At 39.8% G+C, this 21,430-nt stretch overlaps 1 protein-coding gene across 1 annotated transcript in view; it reads right to left on the bottom strand.

The window, feature by feature from the left end:
* Nucleotides 1-229: 229 nt before the first annotated feature.
* The window catches only part of kat2a (K(lysine) acetyltransferase 2A), a 42,212-nt gene continuing 21,011 nt past the window's right edge, over nt 230-21,430 (bottom strand). Inside the window, exons 12-18 of the mRNA XM_072561485.1 lie at nt 12,254-12,364; nt 12,026-12,169; nt 10,075-10,189; nt 7,274-7,310; nt 3,619-3,682; nt 2,743-2,827; nt 230-1,064 (exon numbers count right to left, since the gene is read on the bottom strand). Coding sequence (XP_072417586.1) covers nt 871-1,064; nt 2,743-2,827; nt 3,619-3,682; nt 7,274-7,310; nt 10,075-10,189; nt 12,026-12,169; nt 12,254-12,364 — 750 coding nt within the window. The 3' untranslated portion in view covers nt 230-870. The remainder of the gene's footprint in view (nt 1,065-2,742; nt 2,828-3,618; nt 3,683-7,273; nt 7,311-10,074; nt 10,190-12,025; nt 12,170-12,253; nt 12,365-21,430) is intronic.

The raw sequence follows: 21,430 nt of genomic DNA on the forward strand, positions 1-21,430 counted from the left end.
TATACAGCTCAAATATCCCAAGTGGTATTCATTTATAAAATTCCTAGTGTAGTAGCAGGCCATTTGGCCCATTGAGTCCACACCAACCTTCCGAAGAGCATCTCATCCAGACTACCCTATCCCTGTAATCCCTACATTTCCCATGGCTAATCCACATTAGTCTTAATGTTTTTATATGGTGACAACCAAGTGTTTTACAAAGAGCAAGAAATAAAGACTAAAATTTGAGTGAAGTTACTGAATTTATTTACATCAGCAAAATGCTACAGCAAACATACAAAATGCAACTCAGTTTAAAAAAAAATTACAAAATTGGAAGGTAGTCAGGCATTATCACAACATGCCCTATCATTCACTGACAGATAACGCTGAAGTCACAGACTCCACAGAGTGAAACGTGAGAAGCTCACAGTAGTATGCATTCTGCTGAAATGATTGACTTTGCGTCGGTTCCATCATCAATTTCAATAAGCAACATAAATGCTTAGTGATTATTTTTGTGATGCGCATCATCTTTGCTGATGTGAGAATATTAGAGAGCACTAGATATCCAAATGGAGCATCCAATGTCAGTTATTTGTGTACATTTTTGACAGCAGAAACTGCATGCAGTGAGATGGGTACTTCAACAGTTAAACACTGGAACAGACTGGATGCTTGAAAACATAATTATTCATTATGGCTACCAATAACCAGCCCATGCAATTACAGGATACCATAATGATTTTAAACAAATTTCAGTAATGCCACTTTTTTGAAATACTGATCCGACAGAATTGCAGTTCAAGAGTAGTTTATTCATTCTGCTGTGCTCATGGTCTGCTGGATCTGAATGCCTGGCTTTCAGATATATTCCTTTTGGGAGTGTTTTCATTTGTCCAAAAGACCCATTTCTTTAATCTTGAAGTAGAAAAACTTCTCCAACATGTTGGCACATTTGCAGTACTCACTCTCAGGAGGGTTATACTCACGGCAATTTGTAATGATACGTTGGACATCAGCTATAAATAATTTCTTGGAAACATAATAACGATTCTTTAGCCGGTCACTCATACTTTTCAAATCTATATAAACAAGAATCAATATAGCCCATTAATTCCACAGAGGGGTTTAGTTTGTAATTAACACGAAAATATAATATAGAGGATTTTTTTTTTTTAAAAATCAAAGAATAGGAAATACTTATCTATCAAGTTTGTAGCTTGAAAGATGTTGCGGTTTCCACAATGTAAAATATGACTCAGAATTTCAGAGTCAAGTTACACAGCATGGAAACAGACCCTTTGGTCCAACTCATCCATGCCAACCAGGTTTCCCAAACTAAACTAGTCCCACTTACCTGCATTTGACCCATATCCCTTTAAACCATTCCTATTCATATGCCTACCTAAATGTCTTTTAAATGTTGTAACTATACATTCATTTTCCACCTCCTCTGGCAGTTCATGCCATGTATGAACCACCGTCTGTGAAAACATTGCCCCTAGGTCCCTTTTAACTCTTTCTCCTCTCCCCTTAAAATTATGCTCTCTAGTTTTAAACACCCCTACCCTAACAAAAATACCTTTGCTATTCACCTTATCTATTTCCCTCATGATTTTATAAACGTTTATAAGCTCAACCCTCAATGTCCTACTCTCTAAGGTAAAAGGTTGCAACCTATCCAACCTCTCATTATAACACAAAACTTCAGTCCTGGTAACATCCTTGTAAATCTTTTCTGCACCATTTACCAATTTAATAACATCCTTCTTATAACAGGGCAACCAGAACTGTACACTGTACTCCAAAAGTGGTCTCACCAATATCCTGTACAACCTCAACATGATGTCCCAATTCCTATAGTCAATGCTTTGACTAATGAAGGCAAGCATGCCAAGTGCCTTCTTCACCACCTTGTTTACCTGTGATGTGACTTTCAAGAACTATGTATTCCTAGGTCTCTTTGTTTGACTATACTCCCCATGGTCTTACCATTAACTGTGTAAGTCCTGCCCTGGCTTGTCTTACCAAATGCAACACCTCACACTGAAATAAATGAGACTCAGTCTGCTGTTCGACGGCCCAGTTCATCAAGGTCTCATTGGACTCTTAGATAACCTCCTTCACTGTCCACTATACCATCAATCTTGGTGTCATCCACAAACTTACATTGAATTCACTGGTCAAAAGCAGACAGAGTGGCTAAATTTACACTCTTGTCTGCTGTCAGTCCAATTGCCCCATTTTGACTTACTGCTGGCATTTAAGGAAGAAACTGATGCTATGGCTGTGCATTTAAGGACCAAAAGACTGACCTGAAGTAAGAATGAAAATTAAATCAAAATATCATTTTTTTTTATGAAAGCAAAACCAATGAATGTGCATCAAGAAATAAGTTGCCCACTAGAGTATACACTGGCTCAAATTAAAATTAGCTGGCATCGACTCAGGGAGAAATAAGATAAAATACCTCAAATGGCTATGACTTTTGAAACTCTCTTCTGTAGACTCATCAATAAGTTTTAAAATATACCATATGGTTCAACTGATTAACATTGGGTCATTAAAACCCAGGTCATCACAATCATAATTACAGAAACTAACTGTAATATTGCGGAAAAGTTCTCTGATCAAATGCAAATAGCCAATTAAAAATTAAATTACACTCTATGCAGAGTCAATTATTTAATATTTCATGTGTCCATTACAACAGAATTGTGAAAGTGAAAATGAAAAACTTGTGCCATTAATTTAACATACCAATTGGAAAACGAATAATTTCGTAGTAATCTGGAGCCTCAGACTTTTTTACTGGTTCCATGAAAGGCCAAGCACTTGGGTGACTCTGTTAAAGAAAAGTGAGTTACATGAGATTGTGAATACTAAAACTGGAATTCTAGTTTGTTTATAAGGGCACATGTAAAACATACTAATTAATATAGCCAATTTTCAATACCATGAAGCAGTGGGAGAGAGATCTGGCTCTGTTGTTCTCTACAGAGGTTGACTACCTCAGCAGTATTATCATGGGTAGTTGTCAAAAGAAGATGGTTAGTTGCTTTCAGTGAAAGGCAAGTTACATGGACTCCCACTCAGGTACAACCTGGTTAGCATCTAGTATTGCATTTGGAATACAGAACAGCACGAGCAATAACGTTATCATTATTTCCACTCATGTTGTGTGAAAATTCAAGGAAAGAAAGAATTTTAAAGTCTTGACTTCAGAACAGTATGAGACTGGTTTCAAAACAACAAGATTGGTTATACCACCAACACTGCAAACCAAAAAAAACTTGCAGCCAAATGGATAACGGAATCCTGCTCATAAATTGTAACTGATTTATCATAGAAATTTCACTGACTATATTTATGTATGCAATTTAACTATTTGATACTGCTAGTAGCGGTTCAGCACAAAATGCTATTTAATGCATTCAGAAAACACATTCGGTAAAGATTTCATGCTAATTCAATGTAATTTTGGATTTTATGCATCTATTATTGCAAAAACAGTGACTCAATTATAGGTGTTCAATGTCAGAAGTCAGGAGATTAGCACAACTGTAATGTTCACACAAGTAAAACAGTCCTTTAAACGTATCCTAAGCACATCCTAAGCGTCCCGTATTTCACAACCTTTATTTGTGCCAGTAAATTTTTCAAAGAATTGTGCAACTGATCCGGATCCTTCAGTTCCTTCCTAGAAAACAAAATAGAAATTAACTATGATCTTCACTAACAATACTTTTAATTAAAGACTAATGCAATTTCAGTTATTATAGCTGGGAAAATGTATCATTTATATACAGTGAGAAATGCACTGCATGGAGACAGACTCTTCGGTCTAACTCGTCCATGCCGACTCAATACCCTAAATTAATCTAGTCTCATTTGCCAGTATTTGGCCCATGTCCCCCTAAACCATTCCTATTCATGTACCAGAAGCCTTTTAAATGTTGTAATTGTACCTATCTCCACAACTTCCTTTGGTTGTTCATTCCATACATGCACCACCCTCTGAAACAATTGCCCCTTAGACCCCTTTTGAATCTTGTTCTTTTCACCTTAAACCTATGCCCTTTAGTTTTGGAATCCCCTACCTTAGGGGAAAGACCTTAACTATTCACTATATCCATGCCAGTCATGATTTTATAAATCGGAGGTCAGGCCTCAGCCTCCAACACTCCAAAGAAAATAGCCCCAGCCCTTTCAGCCTCTCCCTGTAGCTCAAACCCTCCAACCCTGGCAATATCCTTGTAAATCTTTTCTGAACCCTTTCAAGTTTCACAACATCTTTCCTATAGCTGACAGAGCAGAAATGAAGGCAGCATTCCAAAAGAGATCTAACCAACATCCTATACAGCTGCAACATGACCTCCCAACTCCTTTATTCAATCCAAAGATTAATAAAGGCAAGCATACCAAATGCCTTCTTCACTACCCTGCCTACCCATGACTCCACTTTCAAAGAAGTAGCTGCACCCCAAGGTCTCTTTGTTCAGCAACACTCTTCAGGACCTTACCATTAAGTGTACAAGTCCTGCCCTGATTTGCCTTACCAAGATGTAACATTTCATTTATTTAGATCAGCCCAAGGTCCTGTTATATTCCGAGGTAACCTTCTTCGCAGTCCACTACACCACTAATTTTGGTGCTATCTGCAATTTTACAAATCATACTTCCTATATTCGCACCAAATCATTCATATAAATGACAAAAAGCAGTCGACCCAGCACTGATCCTTGAGGTACAATGCCAGTCACAGGTCTCCCAGTCTGAAAAGTGATGCGCCACCTCCTTCTATCTCCGACCTTCAAGCCAATTTTGATTCAAAATGACTAGTTCTCTCAGCACTCCATGTGATCTAGCCTTGTTAACCAATCCACCATGCAGAATCTTGTCAAATGCCTTACGAAAGTGCATATTGACAATGTCCACCACTCTGCCTTCATCAATCCTCTTCAGAACGTTTTAAAAAAACTCAATGTTTGTGAGACATGATTTCCCAAGCACAAAGTCATGTTGACTATCCCTGATCAATTCTTGCCTTTTCAAATACAGGCAAATCCTGCCCCTCAGAATCTCCTCCAATAACTTGCCCACTACTGACACCAGGCTCTACTGGTCTGTAGTTCCCTGGCTTTTCCTTACCACATTTCTTAAATAGTGGCACCACATTAGCCACCCTCCAGTCTTCCAGCACTTCACCTGTGACTATCAATGAAACAAATATCTCAGCAAGGGGCCCCTGCAATCACTTCCCTACCTTCCCACAAAGTTCCCAGGTACACCTGATCTAGTCGTGGGGACTTATCCACTTTTACACGTTTTAACATGTCCAACACCACCTCCTTTTGTAATATGGACATTTTGAGATATCATCATTTATTTCTCCAAGTTTGCTAGCTTCCACATCCTTCTCCACAGTAAACAAGAATGCAAAGTACTCATTTAGTATCTCACCCATCTCCTGATCTTTAACAACTGTCTCTAGTTGCTCTTTTGTCCTTAATGTGTTTGTTGAATCCATTTGGATTCTCCTTTTCCCTATTTGCCAAAACTATCTCATGTCCCCCTTTTGCCCTGATTTCACTCCTTACTGCCCTTGTACTCCTCTAGGGAGTCACTCGATCCCTGTTGATTAAATCTGACTTTTGCTTCCTTCTTTTCACTGACCAGAACCTCGTTCAGCATTCCCTACACCTACCAGCCTTGCCCTTCACCCTAACAGTTCCACCACTTGTCTGGCAGATTTACAATGCAGGCAGGAAAAGCCACTGGTGTCAATAATTTGTACAAAGAACGGAAATGGAGCTTTGCTTCAGCGTTAAATATTCTTAATGTACATACATTTTATTAAAAAAAAACTTTAAGCTACCATGACAATTAACCTAAAGAGAAATCAATAACTCTATTTAATGCAGACTTAATGGAACATCATCATTATGAAGGAATAGATCATCCAATTAAGATGGCAAATGAGTACAAAACAGAAAGCTTTACTTCCTTTTACAGAGGAAGCACATAAATAGTAATAAAATTTTCATGGTTCCTGCACTCAAACTGCAGTAAAAACTAATGGTAAAGGGTTTATGTTCAGGGAGGTAACCATTAACCCTCTTACATTAAAACAGACTTAACTAATTTTAATAACTGTTTAAAGATCAAATGCTCATGATACCACTTCACAACAAAAGCGCTACTGTGCTGCAAGGTAATTGGGATCTAGTGAACAGAAAGCAGATCAGTTATTATTTATAATTGATACATTGATTTATAGTTATATAGCTCTGTTGGCTAGATGGTTGGATTGCAGTGCAGAGTGATGTCAACAGCACTGGCTCAGACCACCTGTGAAGGACTCTCTTTCTCAACCTCTCCACTTGCCTGAGGCATGACCACGCCAGTTTAAACCACCACCAATCATCTCTCTCAAATGAGAGCAGTCTTATGGCCTCTTGGACTAAGGCAAGCTTTACCTTAGTTACAAATATGGAAATTTCTTAATCAGACTCCTTGAAGTCATTGAGAAATTAAATGTATATTCTTAACTTGAAACAGCTATAAAGATATGTACCAGACAAATGCAATACTTCACCAATATCCTTCTTTTTACTGGAATGGGCCAGGACAGTGACATCATATTCAATCTCCATTCATAACACTTGGGATAATGATGTTGTCCATAACAACTTATAAAGCAGCATGGATAATATATTTTTAAAATGTGCTGAATGGCAAGAATCATGTGAACCATATAAATATCAGATTTAACAACCCACTTTAACCAGAAAAAGTTTTGTCATCTTCCCAACCTTAAATATCACCAGCATCACTGAACCCCAAATGCTAACATCTCCATTAACTAATAAGCTAAAGTGAGCCAACCCTGTACACACATGGCCACCAGAGCAGGAAAGAGACTGGGTACAACGACGTAACCACAGCTCACTTTCCAACTCCTCAAATCTTCAACATTGAAAGGTTCAGGCAAGATAACTCACCTTGCTCGCCAAGGATGTAGGCAGAGCGTTTCAGAGTTAGCACTACAGCTCAGACCACTGACCTAGCTCTCACCACCTTAGTCAATATTGACCTACACTGTCTCCAATTCATCTGCTCAACAAGATGCAGTGCACCAACTCCCCCTCAAATACCAATAGGGTTGAGCAGCACATGGAATAAGTGACAATGTAATAAGTTGGGGTGTTTATCTCCATTCGCTCTTCGTTTTCAGCAAATCTTTCTTGGGTTATATTGGCACAAAAAGCCTTTGACAAAACATTCTTACCCTTTCTCCTTGCCACTAGGTTTCCATCCAGTTTCCTCTGTTGGAGAGAAAAAGATGAGGATTTTTCAACTTGGGTTAAAGGTAAAGAATAAACACTACCTTGGGTTTTGGGACATAGTTAAAACAAAAAGTTTCTCATACCTTCCAATTGCTCAAAATGTTACATTAGAATGATTAAAGCATATTTCATTGTGGTAAATGGACATTACAGAACACGCTAGTATTTGTTGTTTGTTCCTAAAAAGGAACTGATGAACTGCTTTCTTGAACTATTGCAGTCCATTAGGTTCAAGCCATTGTGCTATTAAGGAAGAAGTTTAAGATTCCGATCTGGTAAAACATGGGGGAAGCAAAATAGTTGCAAGTAAAGATAATGTGTGGCTTGGAGGGGAACTTTCAGGTGGTGCTCCCGCGTGTATACTGCCCTCGTTCTTTCAGGTCAACTGATTGGATGATGCTTTTGAAAAAGTAGCCTTGATGAGTTGAGGGGGTGGTAATGGGATCCAAGTCAAATGCGTTTGTTGATAGAGTTCTGGCTGGAATGCCATGCTTCTAGGAATGCTCGTGTGTGACATTTACCACCCCCTGAGAAAAAAAGAACAGGAAATTACATCACCATAGGAAATGACATCATCACAGGAAATGATATCACCAACCCAAACATATAAATAGAAAGCAGGAAACACGAGCAGTGCTTCGTCTGGAGGCTTACTGAAGATGTTACCTAGTATGGTGACGAAACGTCTGAAACTGAGCCTTCCAGCTCAGTGAGCAAACCTACACCCAGAACCTCAACCTAAGCTATAAGTCTTCTCAAACCTCCTCCATCCATGTTCGGACCAAGGTTGTAATGAGATCAGGAGCAGAGGGCCCCAGCAGAACTACATTTAGCACAAGTAGATTATTGTTAAGTGTTATTTATAATACTTTTGACAACACCTGCCATCGCTTTGCTGATGATCAAAAGGAGGCCGATGAGGTGGTAATTGCTCGGAAGAATTTATCCTACTTTTTGTAGTTAGTGTGGAAAGTTGCCTCGGTACTATCCTGTCAGACAGATGGCTGTCTTCTGGATGTACTGAAACAGCTTGGCTGTAGAGGCAGCTAGTTATGGTGGACAAATCTTCATTACTACCAGATCATTGCTGGGGTCACACCCATTGCAGAGTCCAATCCCTTCAGCCTTTTCGTATACAACTGTTAATTAAGTTGGTTTAAGACCAGCACCTGTGATCAGGTTGCCAGTAGATTGAGACAGGTTGCCCACTCAAATCTTTTAGCTGAAGGTGATTACAAATGATTGAACCTAGTGTTTTGCACTTACGTGCTAGGTACCAGCACTGCATTTGCAGATATTTGTGAAGCCTCTTCCTCCCGATAATCGATTAGACAAAGGAAACAGATATCTTTGTTTCATAATTAATGTGTCAATTAATTTACAATTAAAAGTCAGTGGCTTAGAACGTAATATAATTGCTGAAAGATGATGAGCAAAATTGAGAGCAATTTGACTGATTTGGAGAAAGAATGGACTAATTTGCCACCTCGTGTGTTTTGGATGCCAGTTCCTCAGTGCCACCTCTTCCTAACCAATGAGTGAATGGAATAACTTGTTGTTTGTTTCCACCTAGATAATCAGTAGATTATTAATTTGGCAGATAGGGATTACTTGGATCAATTCAAATTTTTTTTTGCCTGCAGGATGCTTGACATTTGTGATATTTTGCATGTGAAGGTTTGCGCTAAACACAAACTTTTAAATCTGTGCACAGTTGTCAGGGTGAACGTTTACTCAAAAGGATGATTTGAGTAATTACACAGATCAAACAAAAATTGGTACACAAATAGCATCAGTGGCAGCACCATGCAAAATTGTTCAAGAACCAGGTTCCTCAGCTTCACCTGTGGACCAGTTTTAGGCTTTGCATCAGCTCAGATTTGGAGAACCTAATTTAATTGAAGAACATTATAGATTGCTTATTTGGGAATGCATTTGGAAATGTGATTTACTAGACAGCTGATTCTTGGAATCACTTGAACAACAAGGGCTATGAGGGGGATAATGGAAATATGTAAAATATTCATTGGCAATGCAACTGTGCATCCCAGAAATCGAAAAATTATAACTTTTATATACAAATTGGGTTGCTGTAGTTTCAGATCTTATGCAGTATAAAATATTTTTTCAGCTGAGCAGTGGCTCATTTTGTGGCATTCTCAAATCAGGAGACAAAGTTGTAGATTCAACTCCCACTTAACAGAGTTAGAGTTGAACACACAAACCTAGGCTAATATTCCACTGCTCGCCTGAGGGAGTGCTGCTCTGTCAGGCGTGTCTTTCAGTTAAACTGAGACACCGTCTGCTTGCAAGGATGCCCCCTACATCTCTTAGTTGAGACACTTTGGAACATACTCTCTCAGAAAGCAGTGCAGGCAGGGTCACCGAACATTTGTAAGACAGAGGTGAATAGATTCTTATTAGGAAGGGGAAATCAAGAGTTAGTGGGGACAGATGAGAATGTAGAATTCAAAGTACAAACAGATTAGCCCTGAATGGTAGAGCAGGCACAAGGACTGAATGATCAACTTCTAGTCCTGTTTTCATAGCACAGTTAACTAAAATTTGTTTAGATCTTGCTTCAAGATCAAGTCTTCATTAAAACAGATCACATATATTCCTGCATTGTTTACTATACATTTCCTGCATAATGATATTGATGTATCTATCATATTCTCATAATCAATGTACCTTCAGCATTTCTACGCATTCTTTATTCACTCTTCTGAAATGGAAAACTTACGAATTCCAGGTATACTCTCTATGGGTATCTGCCGAACTCCTTCCTTGAAGCAGGTGAGGCCAGGGTAAACCTTCCGAATCTGAGCTTGCTTTCTCTCAATCAATTTCTTTATGATCTGTATGGGAGGCAGAGGTTTACAATGGCTTTGATTAGAATAGGTTGATAGAACTGTAACCAACTAGGAGAAAGTGAGGATTGCAGATGCTGTTTTTTTCCAAATCCTTGTAAGAAGGGCTTATGCCTGAAACGTCGATTCTCCTGCTCCTTAGGATGCTGCCTGACCTGCTGTGCTTTTCCAGCAACACATTTTTCAGAACTGTAACCAATTTGGGGGAAAAAAATGCTACCCAGATACTGCAAACTTTCAGCATGTAGAGCATGTTAAATTTTTTTTTAAACACAGGAACATGAATAATTTTAAGAAGTTAGCAATATTCACACATTATTACCTTTTCGAATTGATGCTCAACAGCTGAGAAACATTTTTTAAAATGGCTTTTGTGTCTTGTTATACAACCAAACTTTTCTTTGACATGCATAACTTGTACAAAAATGTCACTTGTAAATGGTACTGACACCTACAGAGATACAACTACAGAGAGAATCTGAGGTACACCTTAGGTTTTCAACAGATATTTAGGTGAATAAAATATTAAACATATATATTGAACTAGTCACTCACAGCTGGTATGTAATGCTTTCCAGATTTTGGACAGGACTTTTCTTCCTCAGTTGCTATCCTGCCTTTGGGATACAAGTCAAGTCAGCCACCTATAAATGTTGGCTAGGGGAGGCAAAGGGTGGCTTTTGAAAAACATGGCCAATTTAGCACCAACCTTTGTGGACCCAATCAATCAAGATCAGTGGTTGGAGTTCAGGGGTCTGAACATCCACTGGGAGGTGTTTGGCCAAATATCAGTTGCCCTGCTGCAGGAGCACATGTTGCTGGAGTATGTAGCAGGTGTGAGGATGACCCCATTCCTGAACTGTTGGCAACATACGTGGCTATGTGGTAAATAAGAGTGCCAGAAGGTTTGAACCTGCACACAAGGGGGGATCGCCACTACTATTGAGAGGTTTTGAAGCAACAACTTGCATACCAAATGGTGCGGGGGGAGGGGGGTGGAATTTGCACATGTGCATTGTTGGTTCGTTGGGGGGGGGGGTGAACAGAACAAGATAGCTCTGAAGAAATCATATTGGATTCGTAATGTTAACTCTGGCAGTATCTGAGAAGAGAGAAACAGACTTGCTGAGTTCCTTCAGCACTTGTGTTTGTTTCAGATTCTATGGTATTGTACTTTTATTCAGGTAGATCTGTGATAAGGTGGAAGGCAGAAGTGATTAAATGTTAAAAGCAAAAGAACACGGTCAAAGGACAGCACGAGAAACAAAAGATATGTCTGGTGGAGCTGTAAATGACAACAGCAGAATCATGACCAGCATTTATTGCAATGTCATCAGAGTTGGAAGATAATTAATAAGGTGACACTGGCTTTGTGCTGCAGTTGTTTTACATCACACACTTCTCTCCTTATTTTGATTTTTTTAAATATAAAAATTTGTTAGTAATGGAACTCTTTGAATTAAACATTGTAATGACTTTCTCGCTCCAGTGATGACACTGCAGGAAGAGCAACTACAATGTGATAAAATTACATGTGGACATAAGAATTTATAAGCCAAAAAATGAACAAGTTTATACGATTTAAAGCTTTAAATATTTGGAAAGAATACCTAATTTTTTTAAAAAAAGGTTAAATCACTAGAATGTATTAAACCTGGCACTGAAGCCATGACTGCCTTCAGGACTTCATGGTTTAACTAAAGCCCTATACTCAGGCTAGATAACTATTGTGTAATATTATCACACATCTAAGCCAAACATACAGAAGTAAAGGTCTCTAACAATACAGAAATAATATTTCTCAAGTGGGTTAGATGGTCTTACCTCTTTCTGCTTCTTTATAATGTGAGACAATTCAGTGTAAGGGATTTTGGGATTAAGCTCACATTCCATTAATGTTGCTCCTTCATAGTCCTTGATGTAACCCACATATCGGGTTTTGGGAACCTTTATATCCTTTGAAAATCCCTGAAAAGAGACAGAACAAAGTATCATAAAATCAAATGTTGTGTCTTGAATCCATGAACCTGATTTTTCTGATTAGAGCGGTACCTGCTTTTTGAAGTAGCCAATGGCATATTCGTCAGCATATGTCAGGAAATGCAGAATGTTGTGCTTAATGTGATATTCCTTCAGGTGATTCATCAAATGTGTCCCATAACCCTGTTACATTGAAATATTATTAGTTAATATGTATTTCCTATACATTCACTGGTGTATACTAGTGAGAGAACATATACTTCACACAAGTTCAATGAAAAGCTCATCTCAACACCAAGGATTGAACAACCGCAAAAATTTCAGTGTCATTGAAGTTTGAACTATTGCACTAAGAACAGAATGAGTCACATAAAAAACAAATTTAAATTAAACTTTTGTCCAATAGATACAATAATTCAAAAAAAAAATTCATTGGTAGACAAAACGTATAAAAAAACCCACTTTTTTTCATACCATTATGATAGCATCATAATTCAATTGTGCCCCACTTTTGCACAAGTCATCAGCAATGTGATAAATACACAATAAAACCAACAAGGTGACCAATTTTCCTGACTAACAAAAGTAGTTCACACCAGGTTTGGTCACTAACAAGCAACACACTTATTCTTTAATAAACGGTAACCAAAAATTTGGATTATTAATTACTACTGTGCAACTAAGCTACACTCTTAAAATGCTAAGCATACATACACGCTCATTCTTGAATAAAGGCAGACAAAAATAGACTACTTGACAAAAATTTAATGGGTGGAAGAACAGACAGGGAAAAACAAATTCTGAAGGGTGACTGGTTTCTCGCAATTCTTGTGTTTTTTCATGGTAAACTGATCCTTTTCCATACAGCAATAGTCAATCTTTACTCAATAATTGATCACATACTGGATTAGTGGTGCTGGAAGAGCACAGCAGTTCAGGCAGCATCCAACGAGCAGCGAAATCGACGTTTTGGGCAAAAGCCCTTCATCAAAGGGCCTGTTTCCACACTGTAAGTAATCTAACTTCAGTGTAAATTTCAGAATCAATATTGACATAAAAACAATTGATCTCATAGACCTAGGTCTTTTCTCATAGTAAAGCTCTCCCTTTTCAGAGCCTTCAAGCTTCATATTTTTTATTCAAAGAAATGAGAGATGCTTGCTTTTTTTTTCGGCTTCTGATGTCTTATTGCACCAAGCGTAAGTCTGTTCCAAATTGCAAGCAGACTGACCCAAGGGCTGTCATTAAGTACTTTTCCTTGTGTTACTGTCTCGAAGTATCCACCACTTGGTGGATACTTGGTGGAAACTTTAGCTTGTACGGCTAAAGTTTACATAACACAATCTCAGTTGGTCTTCAACTTACAGTCTAAATTCCAATTTCCAGTTAATAATCCAAAATGGAAGAACATCTTTGATGCTTTACACTAGCTCAACAAGAAACTAGGATAACCTGAAATTTATATTGTACTATTTATAAATAAATAAATTATCGAAAGACATTTTGCAGCTGATCTTGCCAAACAGAAGTAAATTGATGAAAGAGCCTAGGCTGGATAAGAAGATAATAATGCAATGCTAGTCAGATGTAGACATGACTGGATGGCAGGAGTGAAGCCAAAAGGTAATCTATTTATGTTAAGTGGTACTGGAAAATAATGGTCAGGTCAGTGGTGTTTTGATCTTGTAGAATTGGGAGAGGGGCGAATGGATCTGGTAGTATGGCAACTATTTTGTTCTCATTTTCATCGAAAGATGTACAAAATATGCTATATATTAGAACCTGTACTTGAAAGTCAGCAATTCACAATCTATTTTGAAATGATTTGGACAGTGGTATTAAATGTACTATTTCCCAATTGTCAGGTTACACAGAACTAGTGAGAATGAGGGTTGCAAACAGGTGTGAAGACAATTTCAGAGAACTGGATCAGTTAAGTGAAAAGGTAAAAATCTGGTAGGTGGACTATAACATGGTGGGGGGGGGGGGGGGGAAGAGCTGGGAAGCTTTGAACTTTAAGGGAACCTTGATATCTTTGTTCATTAATCACTGAAAGATAACATGAAGTTACAGGAAGCAATTAAGGTGACAAATGGCACTTCAGCCTTTATTATAGTAGAACGAGTACAGAATTGAAGAAGTCTCACTACAATTCTATAAAGCCTGACACAAGATGGAGGATGGGAAAATTTCTGGCTGTAAGAGCTGCTCCTTTTTTTGAGGTATTTTAGGTGTTGGAGGTGATTTCCTCGAATTCCAGGAGGAGCAATTACTGTTTTATATGCTGTTGCATTGTTTTGGAACTTTGGGAAAAAAAAGTCTAAACAACAGCAGATTAAAAGGGAGAAGAGCAGACAAAGGAAGCACATGGTGAGGACAGTGCGAGAGAGAGTGAGAGTGTGCGTGAGAAAGAGCGAGCGCGAGAGAGAGAGGGAGAGCGAGTGCGAGAGAGAGAGAGAGCGCGAGCGAGCACGAGAGAAGACGAGAGAGCGAGCGAGCACGAGAGAAGACGAGAGAGCGAGCACGAGAGAAGAGCGAGCGAGCGAGCACGGGAGAGCGAGTGCGAGAGAGACAGCGCGCAAGAGAGAGAGAGAGCGCGAGAGAACCTGCACAGTTACCGCCTTTGCTGGTTGAACTTGTGTATCGCTGGACATTGGAGTGCATCTGGGAAAATTAACAAACAAACAGTGAAATTCACAACTAATCTTGGAGGAACTGTTGGGCGAAGTTCACAGCACAGAATCAGATAAGTTGTTTTAAGTCTGTCCAAGAGAAAGGCTGCAGTAGTGAGTATAGTGGATTCTGTGTTTTTGGAGAGAAGTCTCTTGATTAAACTTAAAATATAAGCCTAGCTATTAATTTAACCTGGGGCAGTGTTTGTAGAGGAATAAGATGGTGTATTTTCTGGGTGTGTAGATTGTGAAGGAGCAAAAATGGCCTTTGCAGTGATATGTACTTCTTGTCAGATGTGGGAGTTTAAAGAGAGAGTTTAAGGGTTACTAACGATTATATATCTGCCATAAATGCTGTTGGATGCGAATCTTATCAGATCGAGTGGATCGGTTGGAGAGACAGTTAGAAGCGATGAGGAACTTGCAACAGCAACAGTACATAATGGATGGCAGTTATCGGAAGGGAGGAAAGTCTCAGATACAGTCACATAGATGGGTTAACTCCAGGAAGGGTGAGAGAGGTCGCCACCTAGGGCAGGAGTCTTTTGTGGATATACCCATTTCAAACAGGTATGCTGTTTTGGAAAATGTAGGGAGTGATGGATTCTCAGGGGAACGTAGCATGAACAGCCAAGTTTCTGGTATTGAGACTGGCTCTAATGCAACAAGGGGTACGTCGGCTTCCAAGAGATCAATTGTGTTCGGGGATTCTGTAGTCAGAGGTACAGACAGACATTTCTGTGGCCAGCAGAGAAAAAGCAGAATGGTGTGTTGTTTCCCTGGTGCCAGGATCAAGGATGTCTCAGAGGGTGCAGAATGTTCTCATGGGGGAAAGGGGCCAACAGGAGGTCATTATCCATATTGGAACCAACGACATTGGAAGGGAAAAGTTTGAGATTCTGAAGGGAGATTACAGAGAGTTAGGCAGAAATTTAAAAAGGATGTCCTCAAGAGTAGTAATATCTGGATTACTCCCAGTGCTACGAGCTAGTGAGGGCAGGAATAGGAGGATAGAACAGATGAATGCAAGGCTGAGGAGCTGGTGTATGGGAGAAGGATTCACATTTTTGGATCATTGGAATCTCTTTTGGGGTAGAAGTGACCTGTACAAGGAGGACAGATTGCACCTAAATTGGAAGGGGACTAATATACTGGCAGGGAAATTTGCTAGAACTGCTTGGGAGGATTTAAACTAGTAAGGTGGGGGGGTGGGACCCAGGGAGATAGTGAGGAAAGAGATCGATCTGAGACAGGTACAGCTGAGAATAGAAGTGAGTCAAGCAGTCAGGGACAAGGTAGGACTAATAAATTAAACTGCATTTATTTCAATGCAAGGGGCCTAACAGGGAAGGCAGATGAACTCAGGGCATGGTTAGGAACATAGGACTGGGATATCAGCGCAATTATGGAAACATGGCTCAGGGATGGGCAGGACTGGCAGTTTAATGTTCCAGGATACAAATGCTACAGGAAGGATAGAAAGGGAGGCAAGAGAGGAGGGGGAGTGGCATTTTTGATCAGGGATAACATTACATCTGTGCTGAGGGAGGATATTCCTGGAAATACATCCAGGGAAGTTATTTGGGTGGAACTGAGAAATAAGAAAGGGATGATCACTTTACTGGGATTGTATTAATGACCCCCCCAATAGTCAGATGGAAATTGAGAAATAAACTTGTAAGGAGATCTCAGCTATCTGTAAGAATAATAGGGTAGTTATGGCAGGGGATTTTAACTTTCCAAACATTGACTGGGACTGCCATAGTGTTAAAGGATTAGATGGAGAGGAATTTGTTAATTGTGTACAAGACAATTTTCTGATTCAGTATGTGGATGTACCTACTAGAGAAGGTGCAAAATGTGACCTACTCTTGGGAAATAAGACAGGGCAGGTGACTGAGGTGTCAGTGGGGGAGCACTTTGAGGCCAGCGACCATAATTCTATTCGTTTTAAAATAGTGATAGAAAAGGATAGACCAGATCTAAAAGCTGAAGTCCTAAATTGGAGAAAGGCCAATTTTGATGGTATTAGGCAAGAACTTCCGAAAGCTGATTAGAGGTAGATGTTCGCAGGTAAAGGGGCGGATGGAAAATGGGAAGCCTTCAGAAATGAGATAACAAGAATCCAGAGAAAGTATATTCCTGTCAGGGTGAAAGGGAAGGCTGGTAGGTATAGGGAATGCTGGATGACGAAAGAAATTGAGGGTTTGGTTCAGGAAAAGAAGGAAGCATATGTCAGGTATAGACAGGATAGATCAAGTGAATCCTTAGAAGAGTACAAAGAAAGTAGGAGTATACTTAAGAGGGAAATCAGGAGGGCAAAACGGGGACATGAGATAGCTTTGGCAAATAGAATTAAGGAGAATCCAAAGGGTCTTTACAAATATATTCAGGACAAAAGGGTAACTAGGGAGAGAATAGGGCGCCTCAAAGATCAGCAAGGCAGCCTTTGTGTAGAGCCACAGAAAATGGGGGAAATACTAAATGAATATTTTGCATCAGTATTTACTGTGGAAAAGGATATGGAAGATATAGACTGTAGAGAAATAGATGGTGACATCTTGCAAAATGTCCAGATTACAGAGGAGGAAGTGCTGAATGTTTTGAAACGGTTAAAGGTGGATTAAATGCCCAGGACCTGATCAGGAGTACCCAAGAACTCTGCGGGAAGCTAGAGAAGTGATTGCTGGGCCTCTTGCTGAGATATTTGGATTATCGATAGTCACAGGTGAGGTGCCGGAAGATTGGAGGTTGGCAAACGTGGTGCCACTGTTTAAAAAGGGCGGTAAAGACAAGCCAGGGAACTATAGACCGGTGAGCCTGATGTCGGTGGTGGAGGAAATCCTGAGAGACAGGATGTACACGTATTTGGAAAGGCAAGGACTGATTCGGGATAGTCAACATGGCTTTGTGCGTGGGAAATCATGTCTCACAAACTTGATTTGAGTTTTTTGAAGAAGTGAAAAAAGATTGATGAGAGTAGAGCAGTAGATGTGATCTATATGAACTTCAGTAAGGCGTTCGACAAGGTTCCCCATGGGAGACTGATTAGCAAGGTTAGATCTCATGGAATACAGGGAAAACTAGCCATTTGGATACAGAACTGGCTCAAAAAGTAGAAGACAGATGGTGGTGGTGGAGGGTTGTTTTTCAGACTGGAGGCTTGTGACCAGTGGAGTGCCACAAGATTCGGTGCTGGGCCCACTACTTTGTCATTTACATAAATGATTTGGTTGCGAGCATCAGAGGTACAGTTAGTAAGTTTGCAGATGACACCAAAATTGGTGGTGTAGTGGACAGCGAAGAGGGTTACCTCAGATTACAACAGGACTGGGACCAGATGGGCCGATGGGCTGAGAAGTGGCAGAGGGAGTTTAATTCAGATAAATGCGAGGTGCTGCATTTTGGGAAAGCAAATCTTAGCAGGACGTATACCCTTAATGGTAAGGTCCTAGGGAGTGTTGCTGAACAAAGAGACCTTGGAGTGCAGGTTCATAGCTCCTTGAAAGTGGATACGCAGGTAGATAGGATAGTGAAGGAGGCATTTGGTATGCTTTCCTTTATTGGTCAGCGTATCGAGTACAGGGAGTTGGGAGATCATGTTGCGGCTGTACAGGACATTGGATAGGCCACTGTTGGAATATTGCATGCAATTCTGGTCTCCTTCCTATCAGAAAGATGTTGTGAAACTGGAAAGGGTTCAGAAAAGATTTAAAAGGATGTTGCCAGGGTTGAAGGATCCGAGCTACAGGGAGAGGCTGAACAGGCTGGGGCTGTTTTCCATGGAGTGCGGAGGCTGAGGGGTTACCTTATAGAGGTTTACAAAATTATAAGGGGCATAGACTGGATAAATAGACAATGTCTTTTCCCTGGGGTCGGGGAGTCCAGAACTAAGAGGGCATAGGTTTAGGGCGAGAGGGGAAAGATATAAAAGAGACCTAAGGGGCAACTTTTTCACGCAGAGGGTGGTACGTGTATGGAATGAGCTGCCAGAGGATGTGGTGGAGGCTGGTACAATTGCAACATCTAAGAGGTATTTGGATGGGTATATGAATAGGAAGGGTTTGGAGGGATATGGGCCAGGTGCTGGCAGGTGGGATTAGATTAGGTTGGGATGTCTGGTTGGCATGGATGGGTTGGACCGAAGGTTCTGTTTCCATGCTGTACATCTCTGACTCTATGACCATACGCAGAATAGTGTGTTCAGTCTGGTCTCCTTACCTGAGGAAAGATAGGTAGAAAAGCAAGCTGTAACGAACACTTAAGGTGGCTAAAAGATAGATAGATAGGTTAAATGAATGGACAAAAATGTAGCTACCATGTGGATAAAAAGCACAATATCTAAATGGTAAAAAAGTGCAGATAGAATGTGTGCCCTAATACATGAATTGCGAAAGGCTCGTATATAGGTACAACAAGCAATTAAGAAAGCCAATAGAACACTGTCAGTTATTGAGAGGGAAAATTGAATACAAAGAGTCAGGAAAACTAAACACACTGTTTCCAGTTGGGTTGCACCAAGTCTCAGAATTGTCGGGAGATATTTTCAAGGCCAACATACCATTTCTCTTCTTGATTCCTTTTAAAGAAGTCAAAAGTCACAACACTAGGTTATAGTCCAACAGGTTTATTTGAAATCACAAGCTTTTGAAGCATTGCTCCTTCATCAGAGGACTGCTACCTCAGTCCAATACCAGCACTTCCACATCATGGCTTTTAAAGACAGAGTTGGATAGAATCTTGGTAATCAAGGGGGTAAAAAGCTAGCAGGGATAAGCGGATTTGGGGTTACAGTCAGATCATATTAAATGGCAGAGAAGGCTCAAGGGGCTGAATGGCTCCTATCCAGTTTTGAACACGTACTTGCCATTGAGGTATTGGAACTGAAGGTTCAAACTAAGTCTAGAGATGGAGCGATTATCCTGCATGGAAATAATGAATACAATGGGTCATATTCACCAGGGTTGAGAAGTTCTTACCGGGTAGATACAGGAAAGTGTCTGTTTTTGTTGGGGTGGGGGTGGGAAGAGTTCTAGAACCAGGGAACACAATCTTAACAGAAGGGGTTGTACATTTAGGACTGAGATGATGTGGAATTTCTTCAAAGACTGAATTTTAGAATGCTCTGTCTCGAGTTCTGTGGGAGCTCAGTCATTGAGTCTGTTCAATGACCTACTTCTGCTCATATTTCTCATTTTCTTGACAAACATGTCTTGTCAAATTGTGTACAGAGTTATTTCATGAGACAGGAGAAAACAGAAGTGTGAAATGCATGTGGTTTTATATTTTCAGAGCCAAAATTTGATCAGAGATTTTTTTTTTTTAAAACTTTTACTAATTGCAGACAACACTTGGCAGCACTGAATTCACCAGCTTCATTGTATAAGCTTTTACATATCTCTCAAAGTTTTGTTTTTTATTCAATGATCATGTTTGAATCAATATTGTTAGTAAAATAGCTTCAACATTTCTTACACAGACCTCCCAGCATTGTGAGCATTTGTTTGAAAGCTGAGAAAAGGTTACTGCTGCTTTCTGCTACTACTTCTAAGAAATAACATGTACAGTCTGCCATTTTAATACTGACGAACTAAAACCATATAGTTGAGAGAATGGTCTGTCAAACCTTGCAGTGCATATTTCCTTTGAGGGGAGATAATCAATGTACAAGGTATTAAAAATGCATGAGGTATTAAAATGCATAACATCTCTATATTGGAACACAACTTATTTTCGATACTTATTTTCTATTGTAGTTTTCTTTTATTGTCTAGATAATTTCAGTTCATTCTGGATTAGTGGTGCTGGAAGAGCACAGCAGTTCAGCATCCAGGATGCTGCCTGAACTGCTGTGCTCTTCCAGCACCACTAATCCAGAATCTGGTTTCCAGCACCAGCAGTCATTGTTTTTACCTCAATTTCAGTTCATTGACATGGCATTCATTACTAATGTGTGAAATACGCTATGTATTATGTATTGTTTACAAGCTTTCTCATTTGAAACAAACAGGTCAGGCAAAGATGAAAAAACAGACATGAAGTTCAATTTTAGCAAGTTTTGAGAAGATTTGTAGCTGAGGTTGAGGTTCTGGATAGGTTTGCTCGGTGAGCTGGAAGGTTCATTTCCAGACATTTCGTCAGCCTACTAGGTAACATCTTCAGTTTGTAGTCTGAATAGGGTCTTTCAAGCATAACTAATATCATTTACAAAATACCGTGTAAGGACTGTAACCAACATTACATTGAACAAACAGGCAGAAAATAACCTACCAGGATACATGAACACCAACTAGCCACAAAACGACATGACCCTCTCTCACTAGTATCCTTACATACCGATAAGGAAGGACACTACTTTGACGGGGACAACACATCCATCCTAGGACAAGCCAAACAAAGACACGTACGAGAATTCTTAGAAGCGTGGCATTCCAACAGGAACTCTATCAACAAACACCGAGTTAGACCCCATCTATCACCCCCTGAGAAAAAGAACAGGAAGTGACTTCACCACAGAAAATGACATCACCAACCCAAAGAAACCCAAACACAAATAGAAAGCAGGAACTATCAGCAG

Source organism: Chiloscyllium punctatum, chromosome 42 (genome assembly GCF_047496795.1).
Source record: "Chiloscyllium punctatum isolate Juve2018m chromosome 42, sChiPun1.3, whole genome shotgun sequence".
Lineage (NCBI taxonomy): Eukaryota > Metazoa > Chordata > Chondrichthyes > Orectolobiformes > Hemiscylliidae > Chiloscyllium > Chiloscyllium punctatum.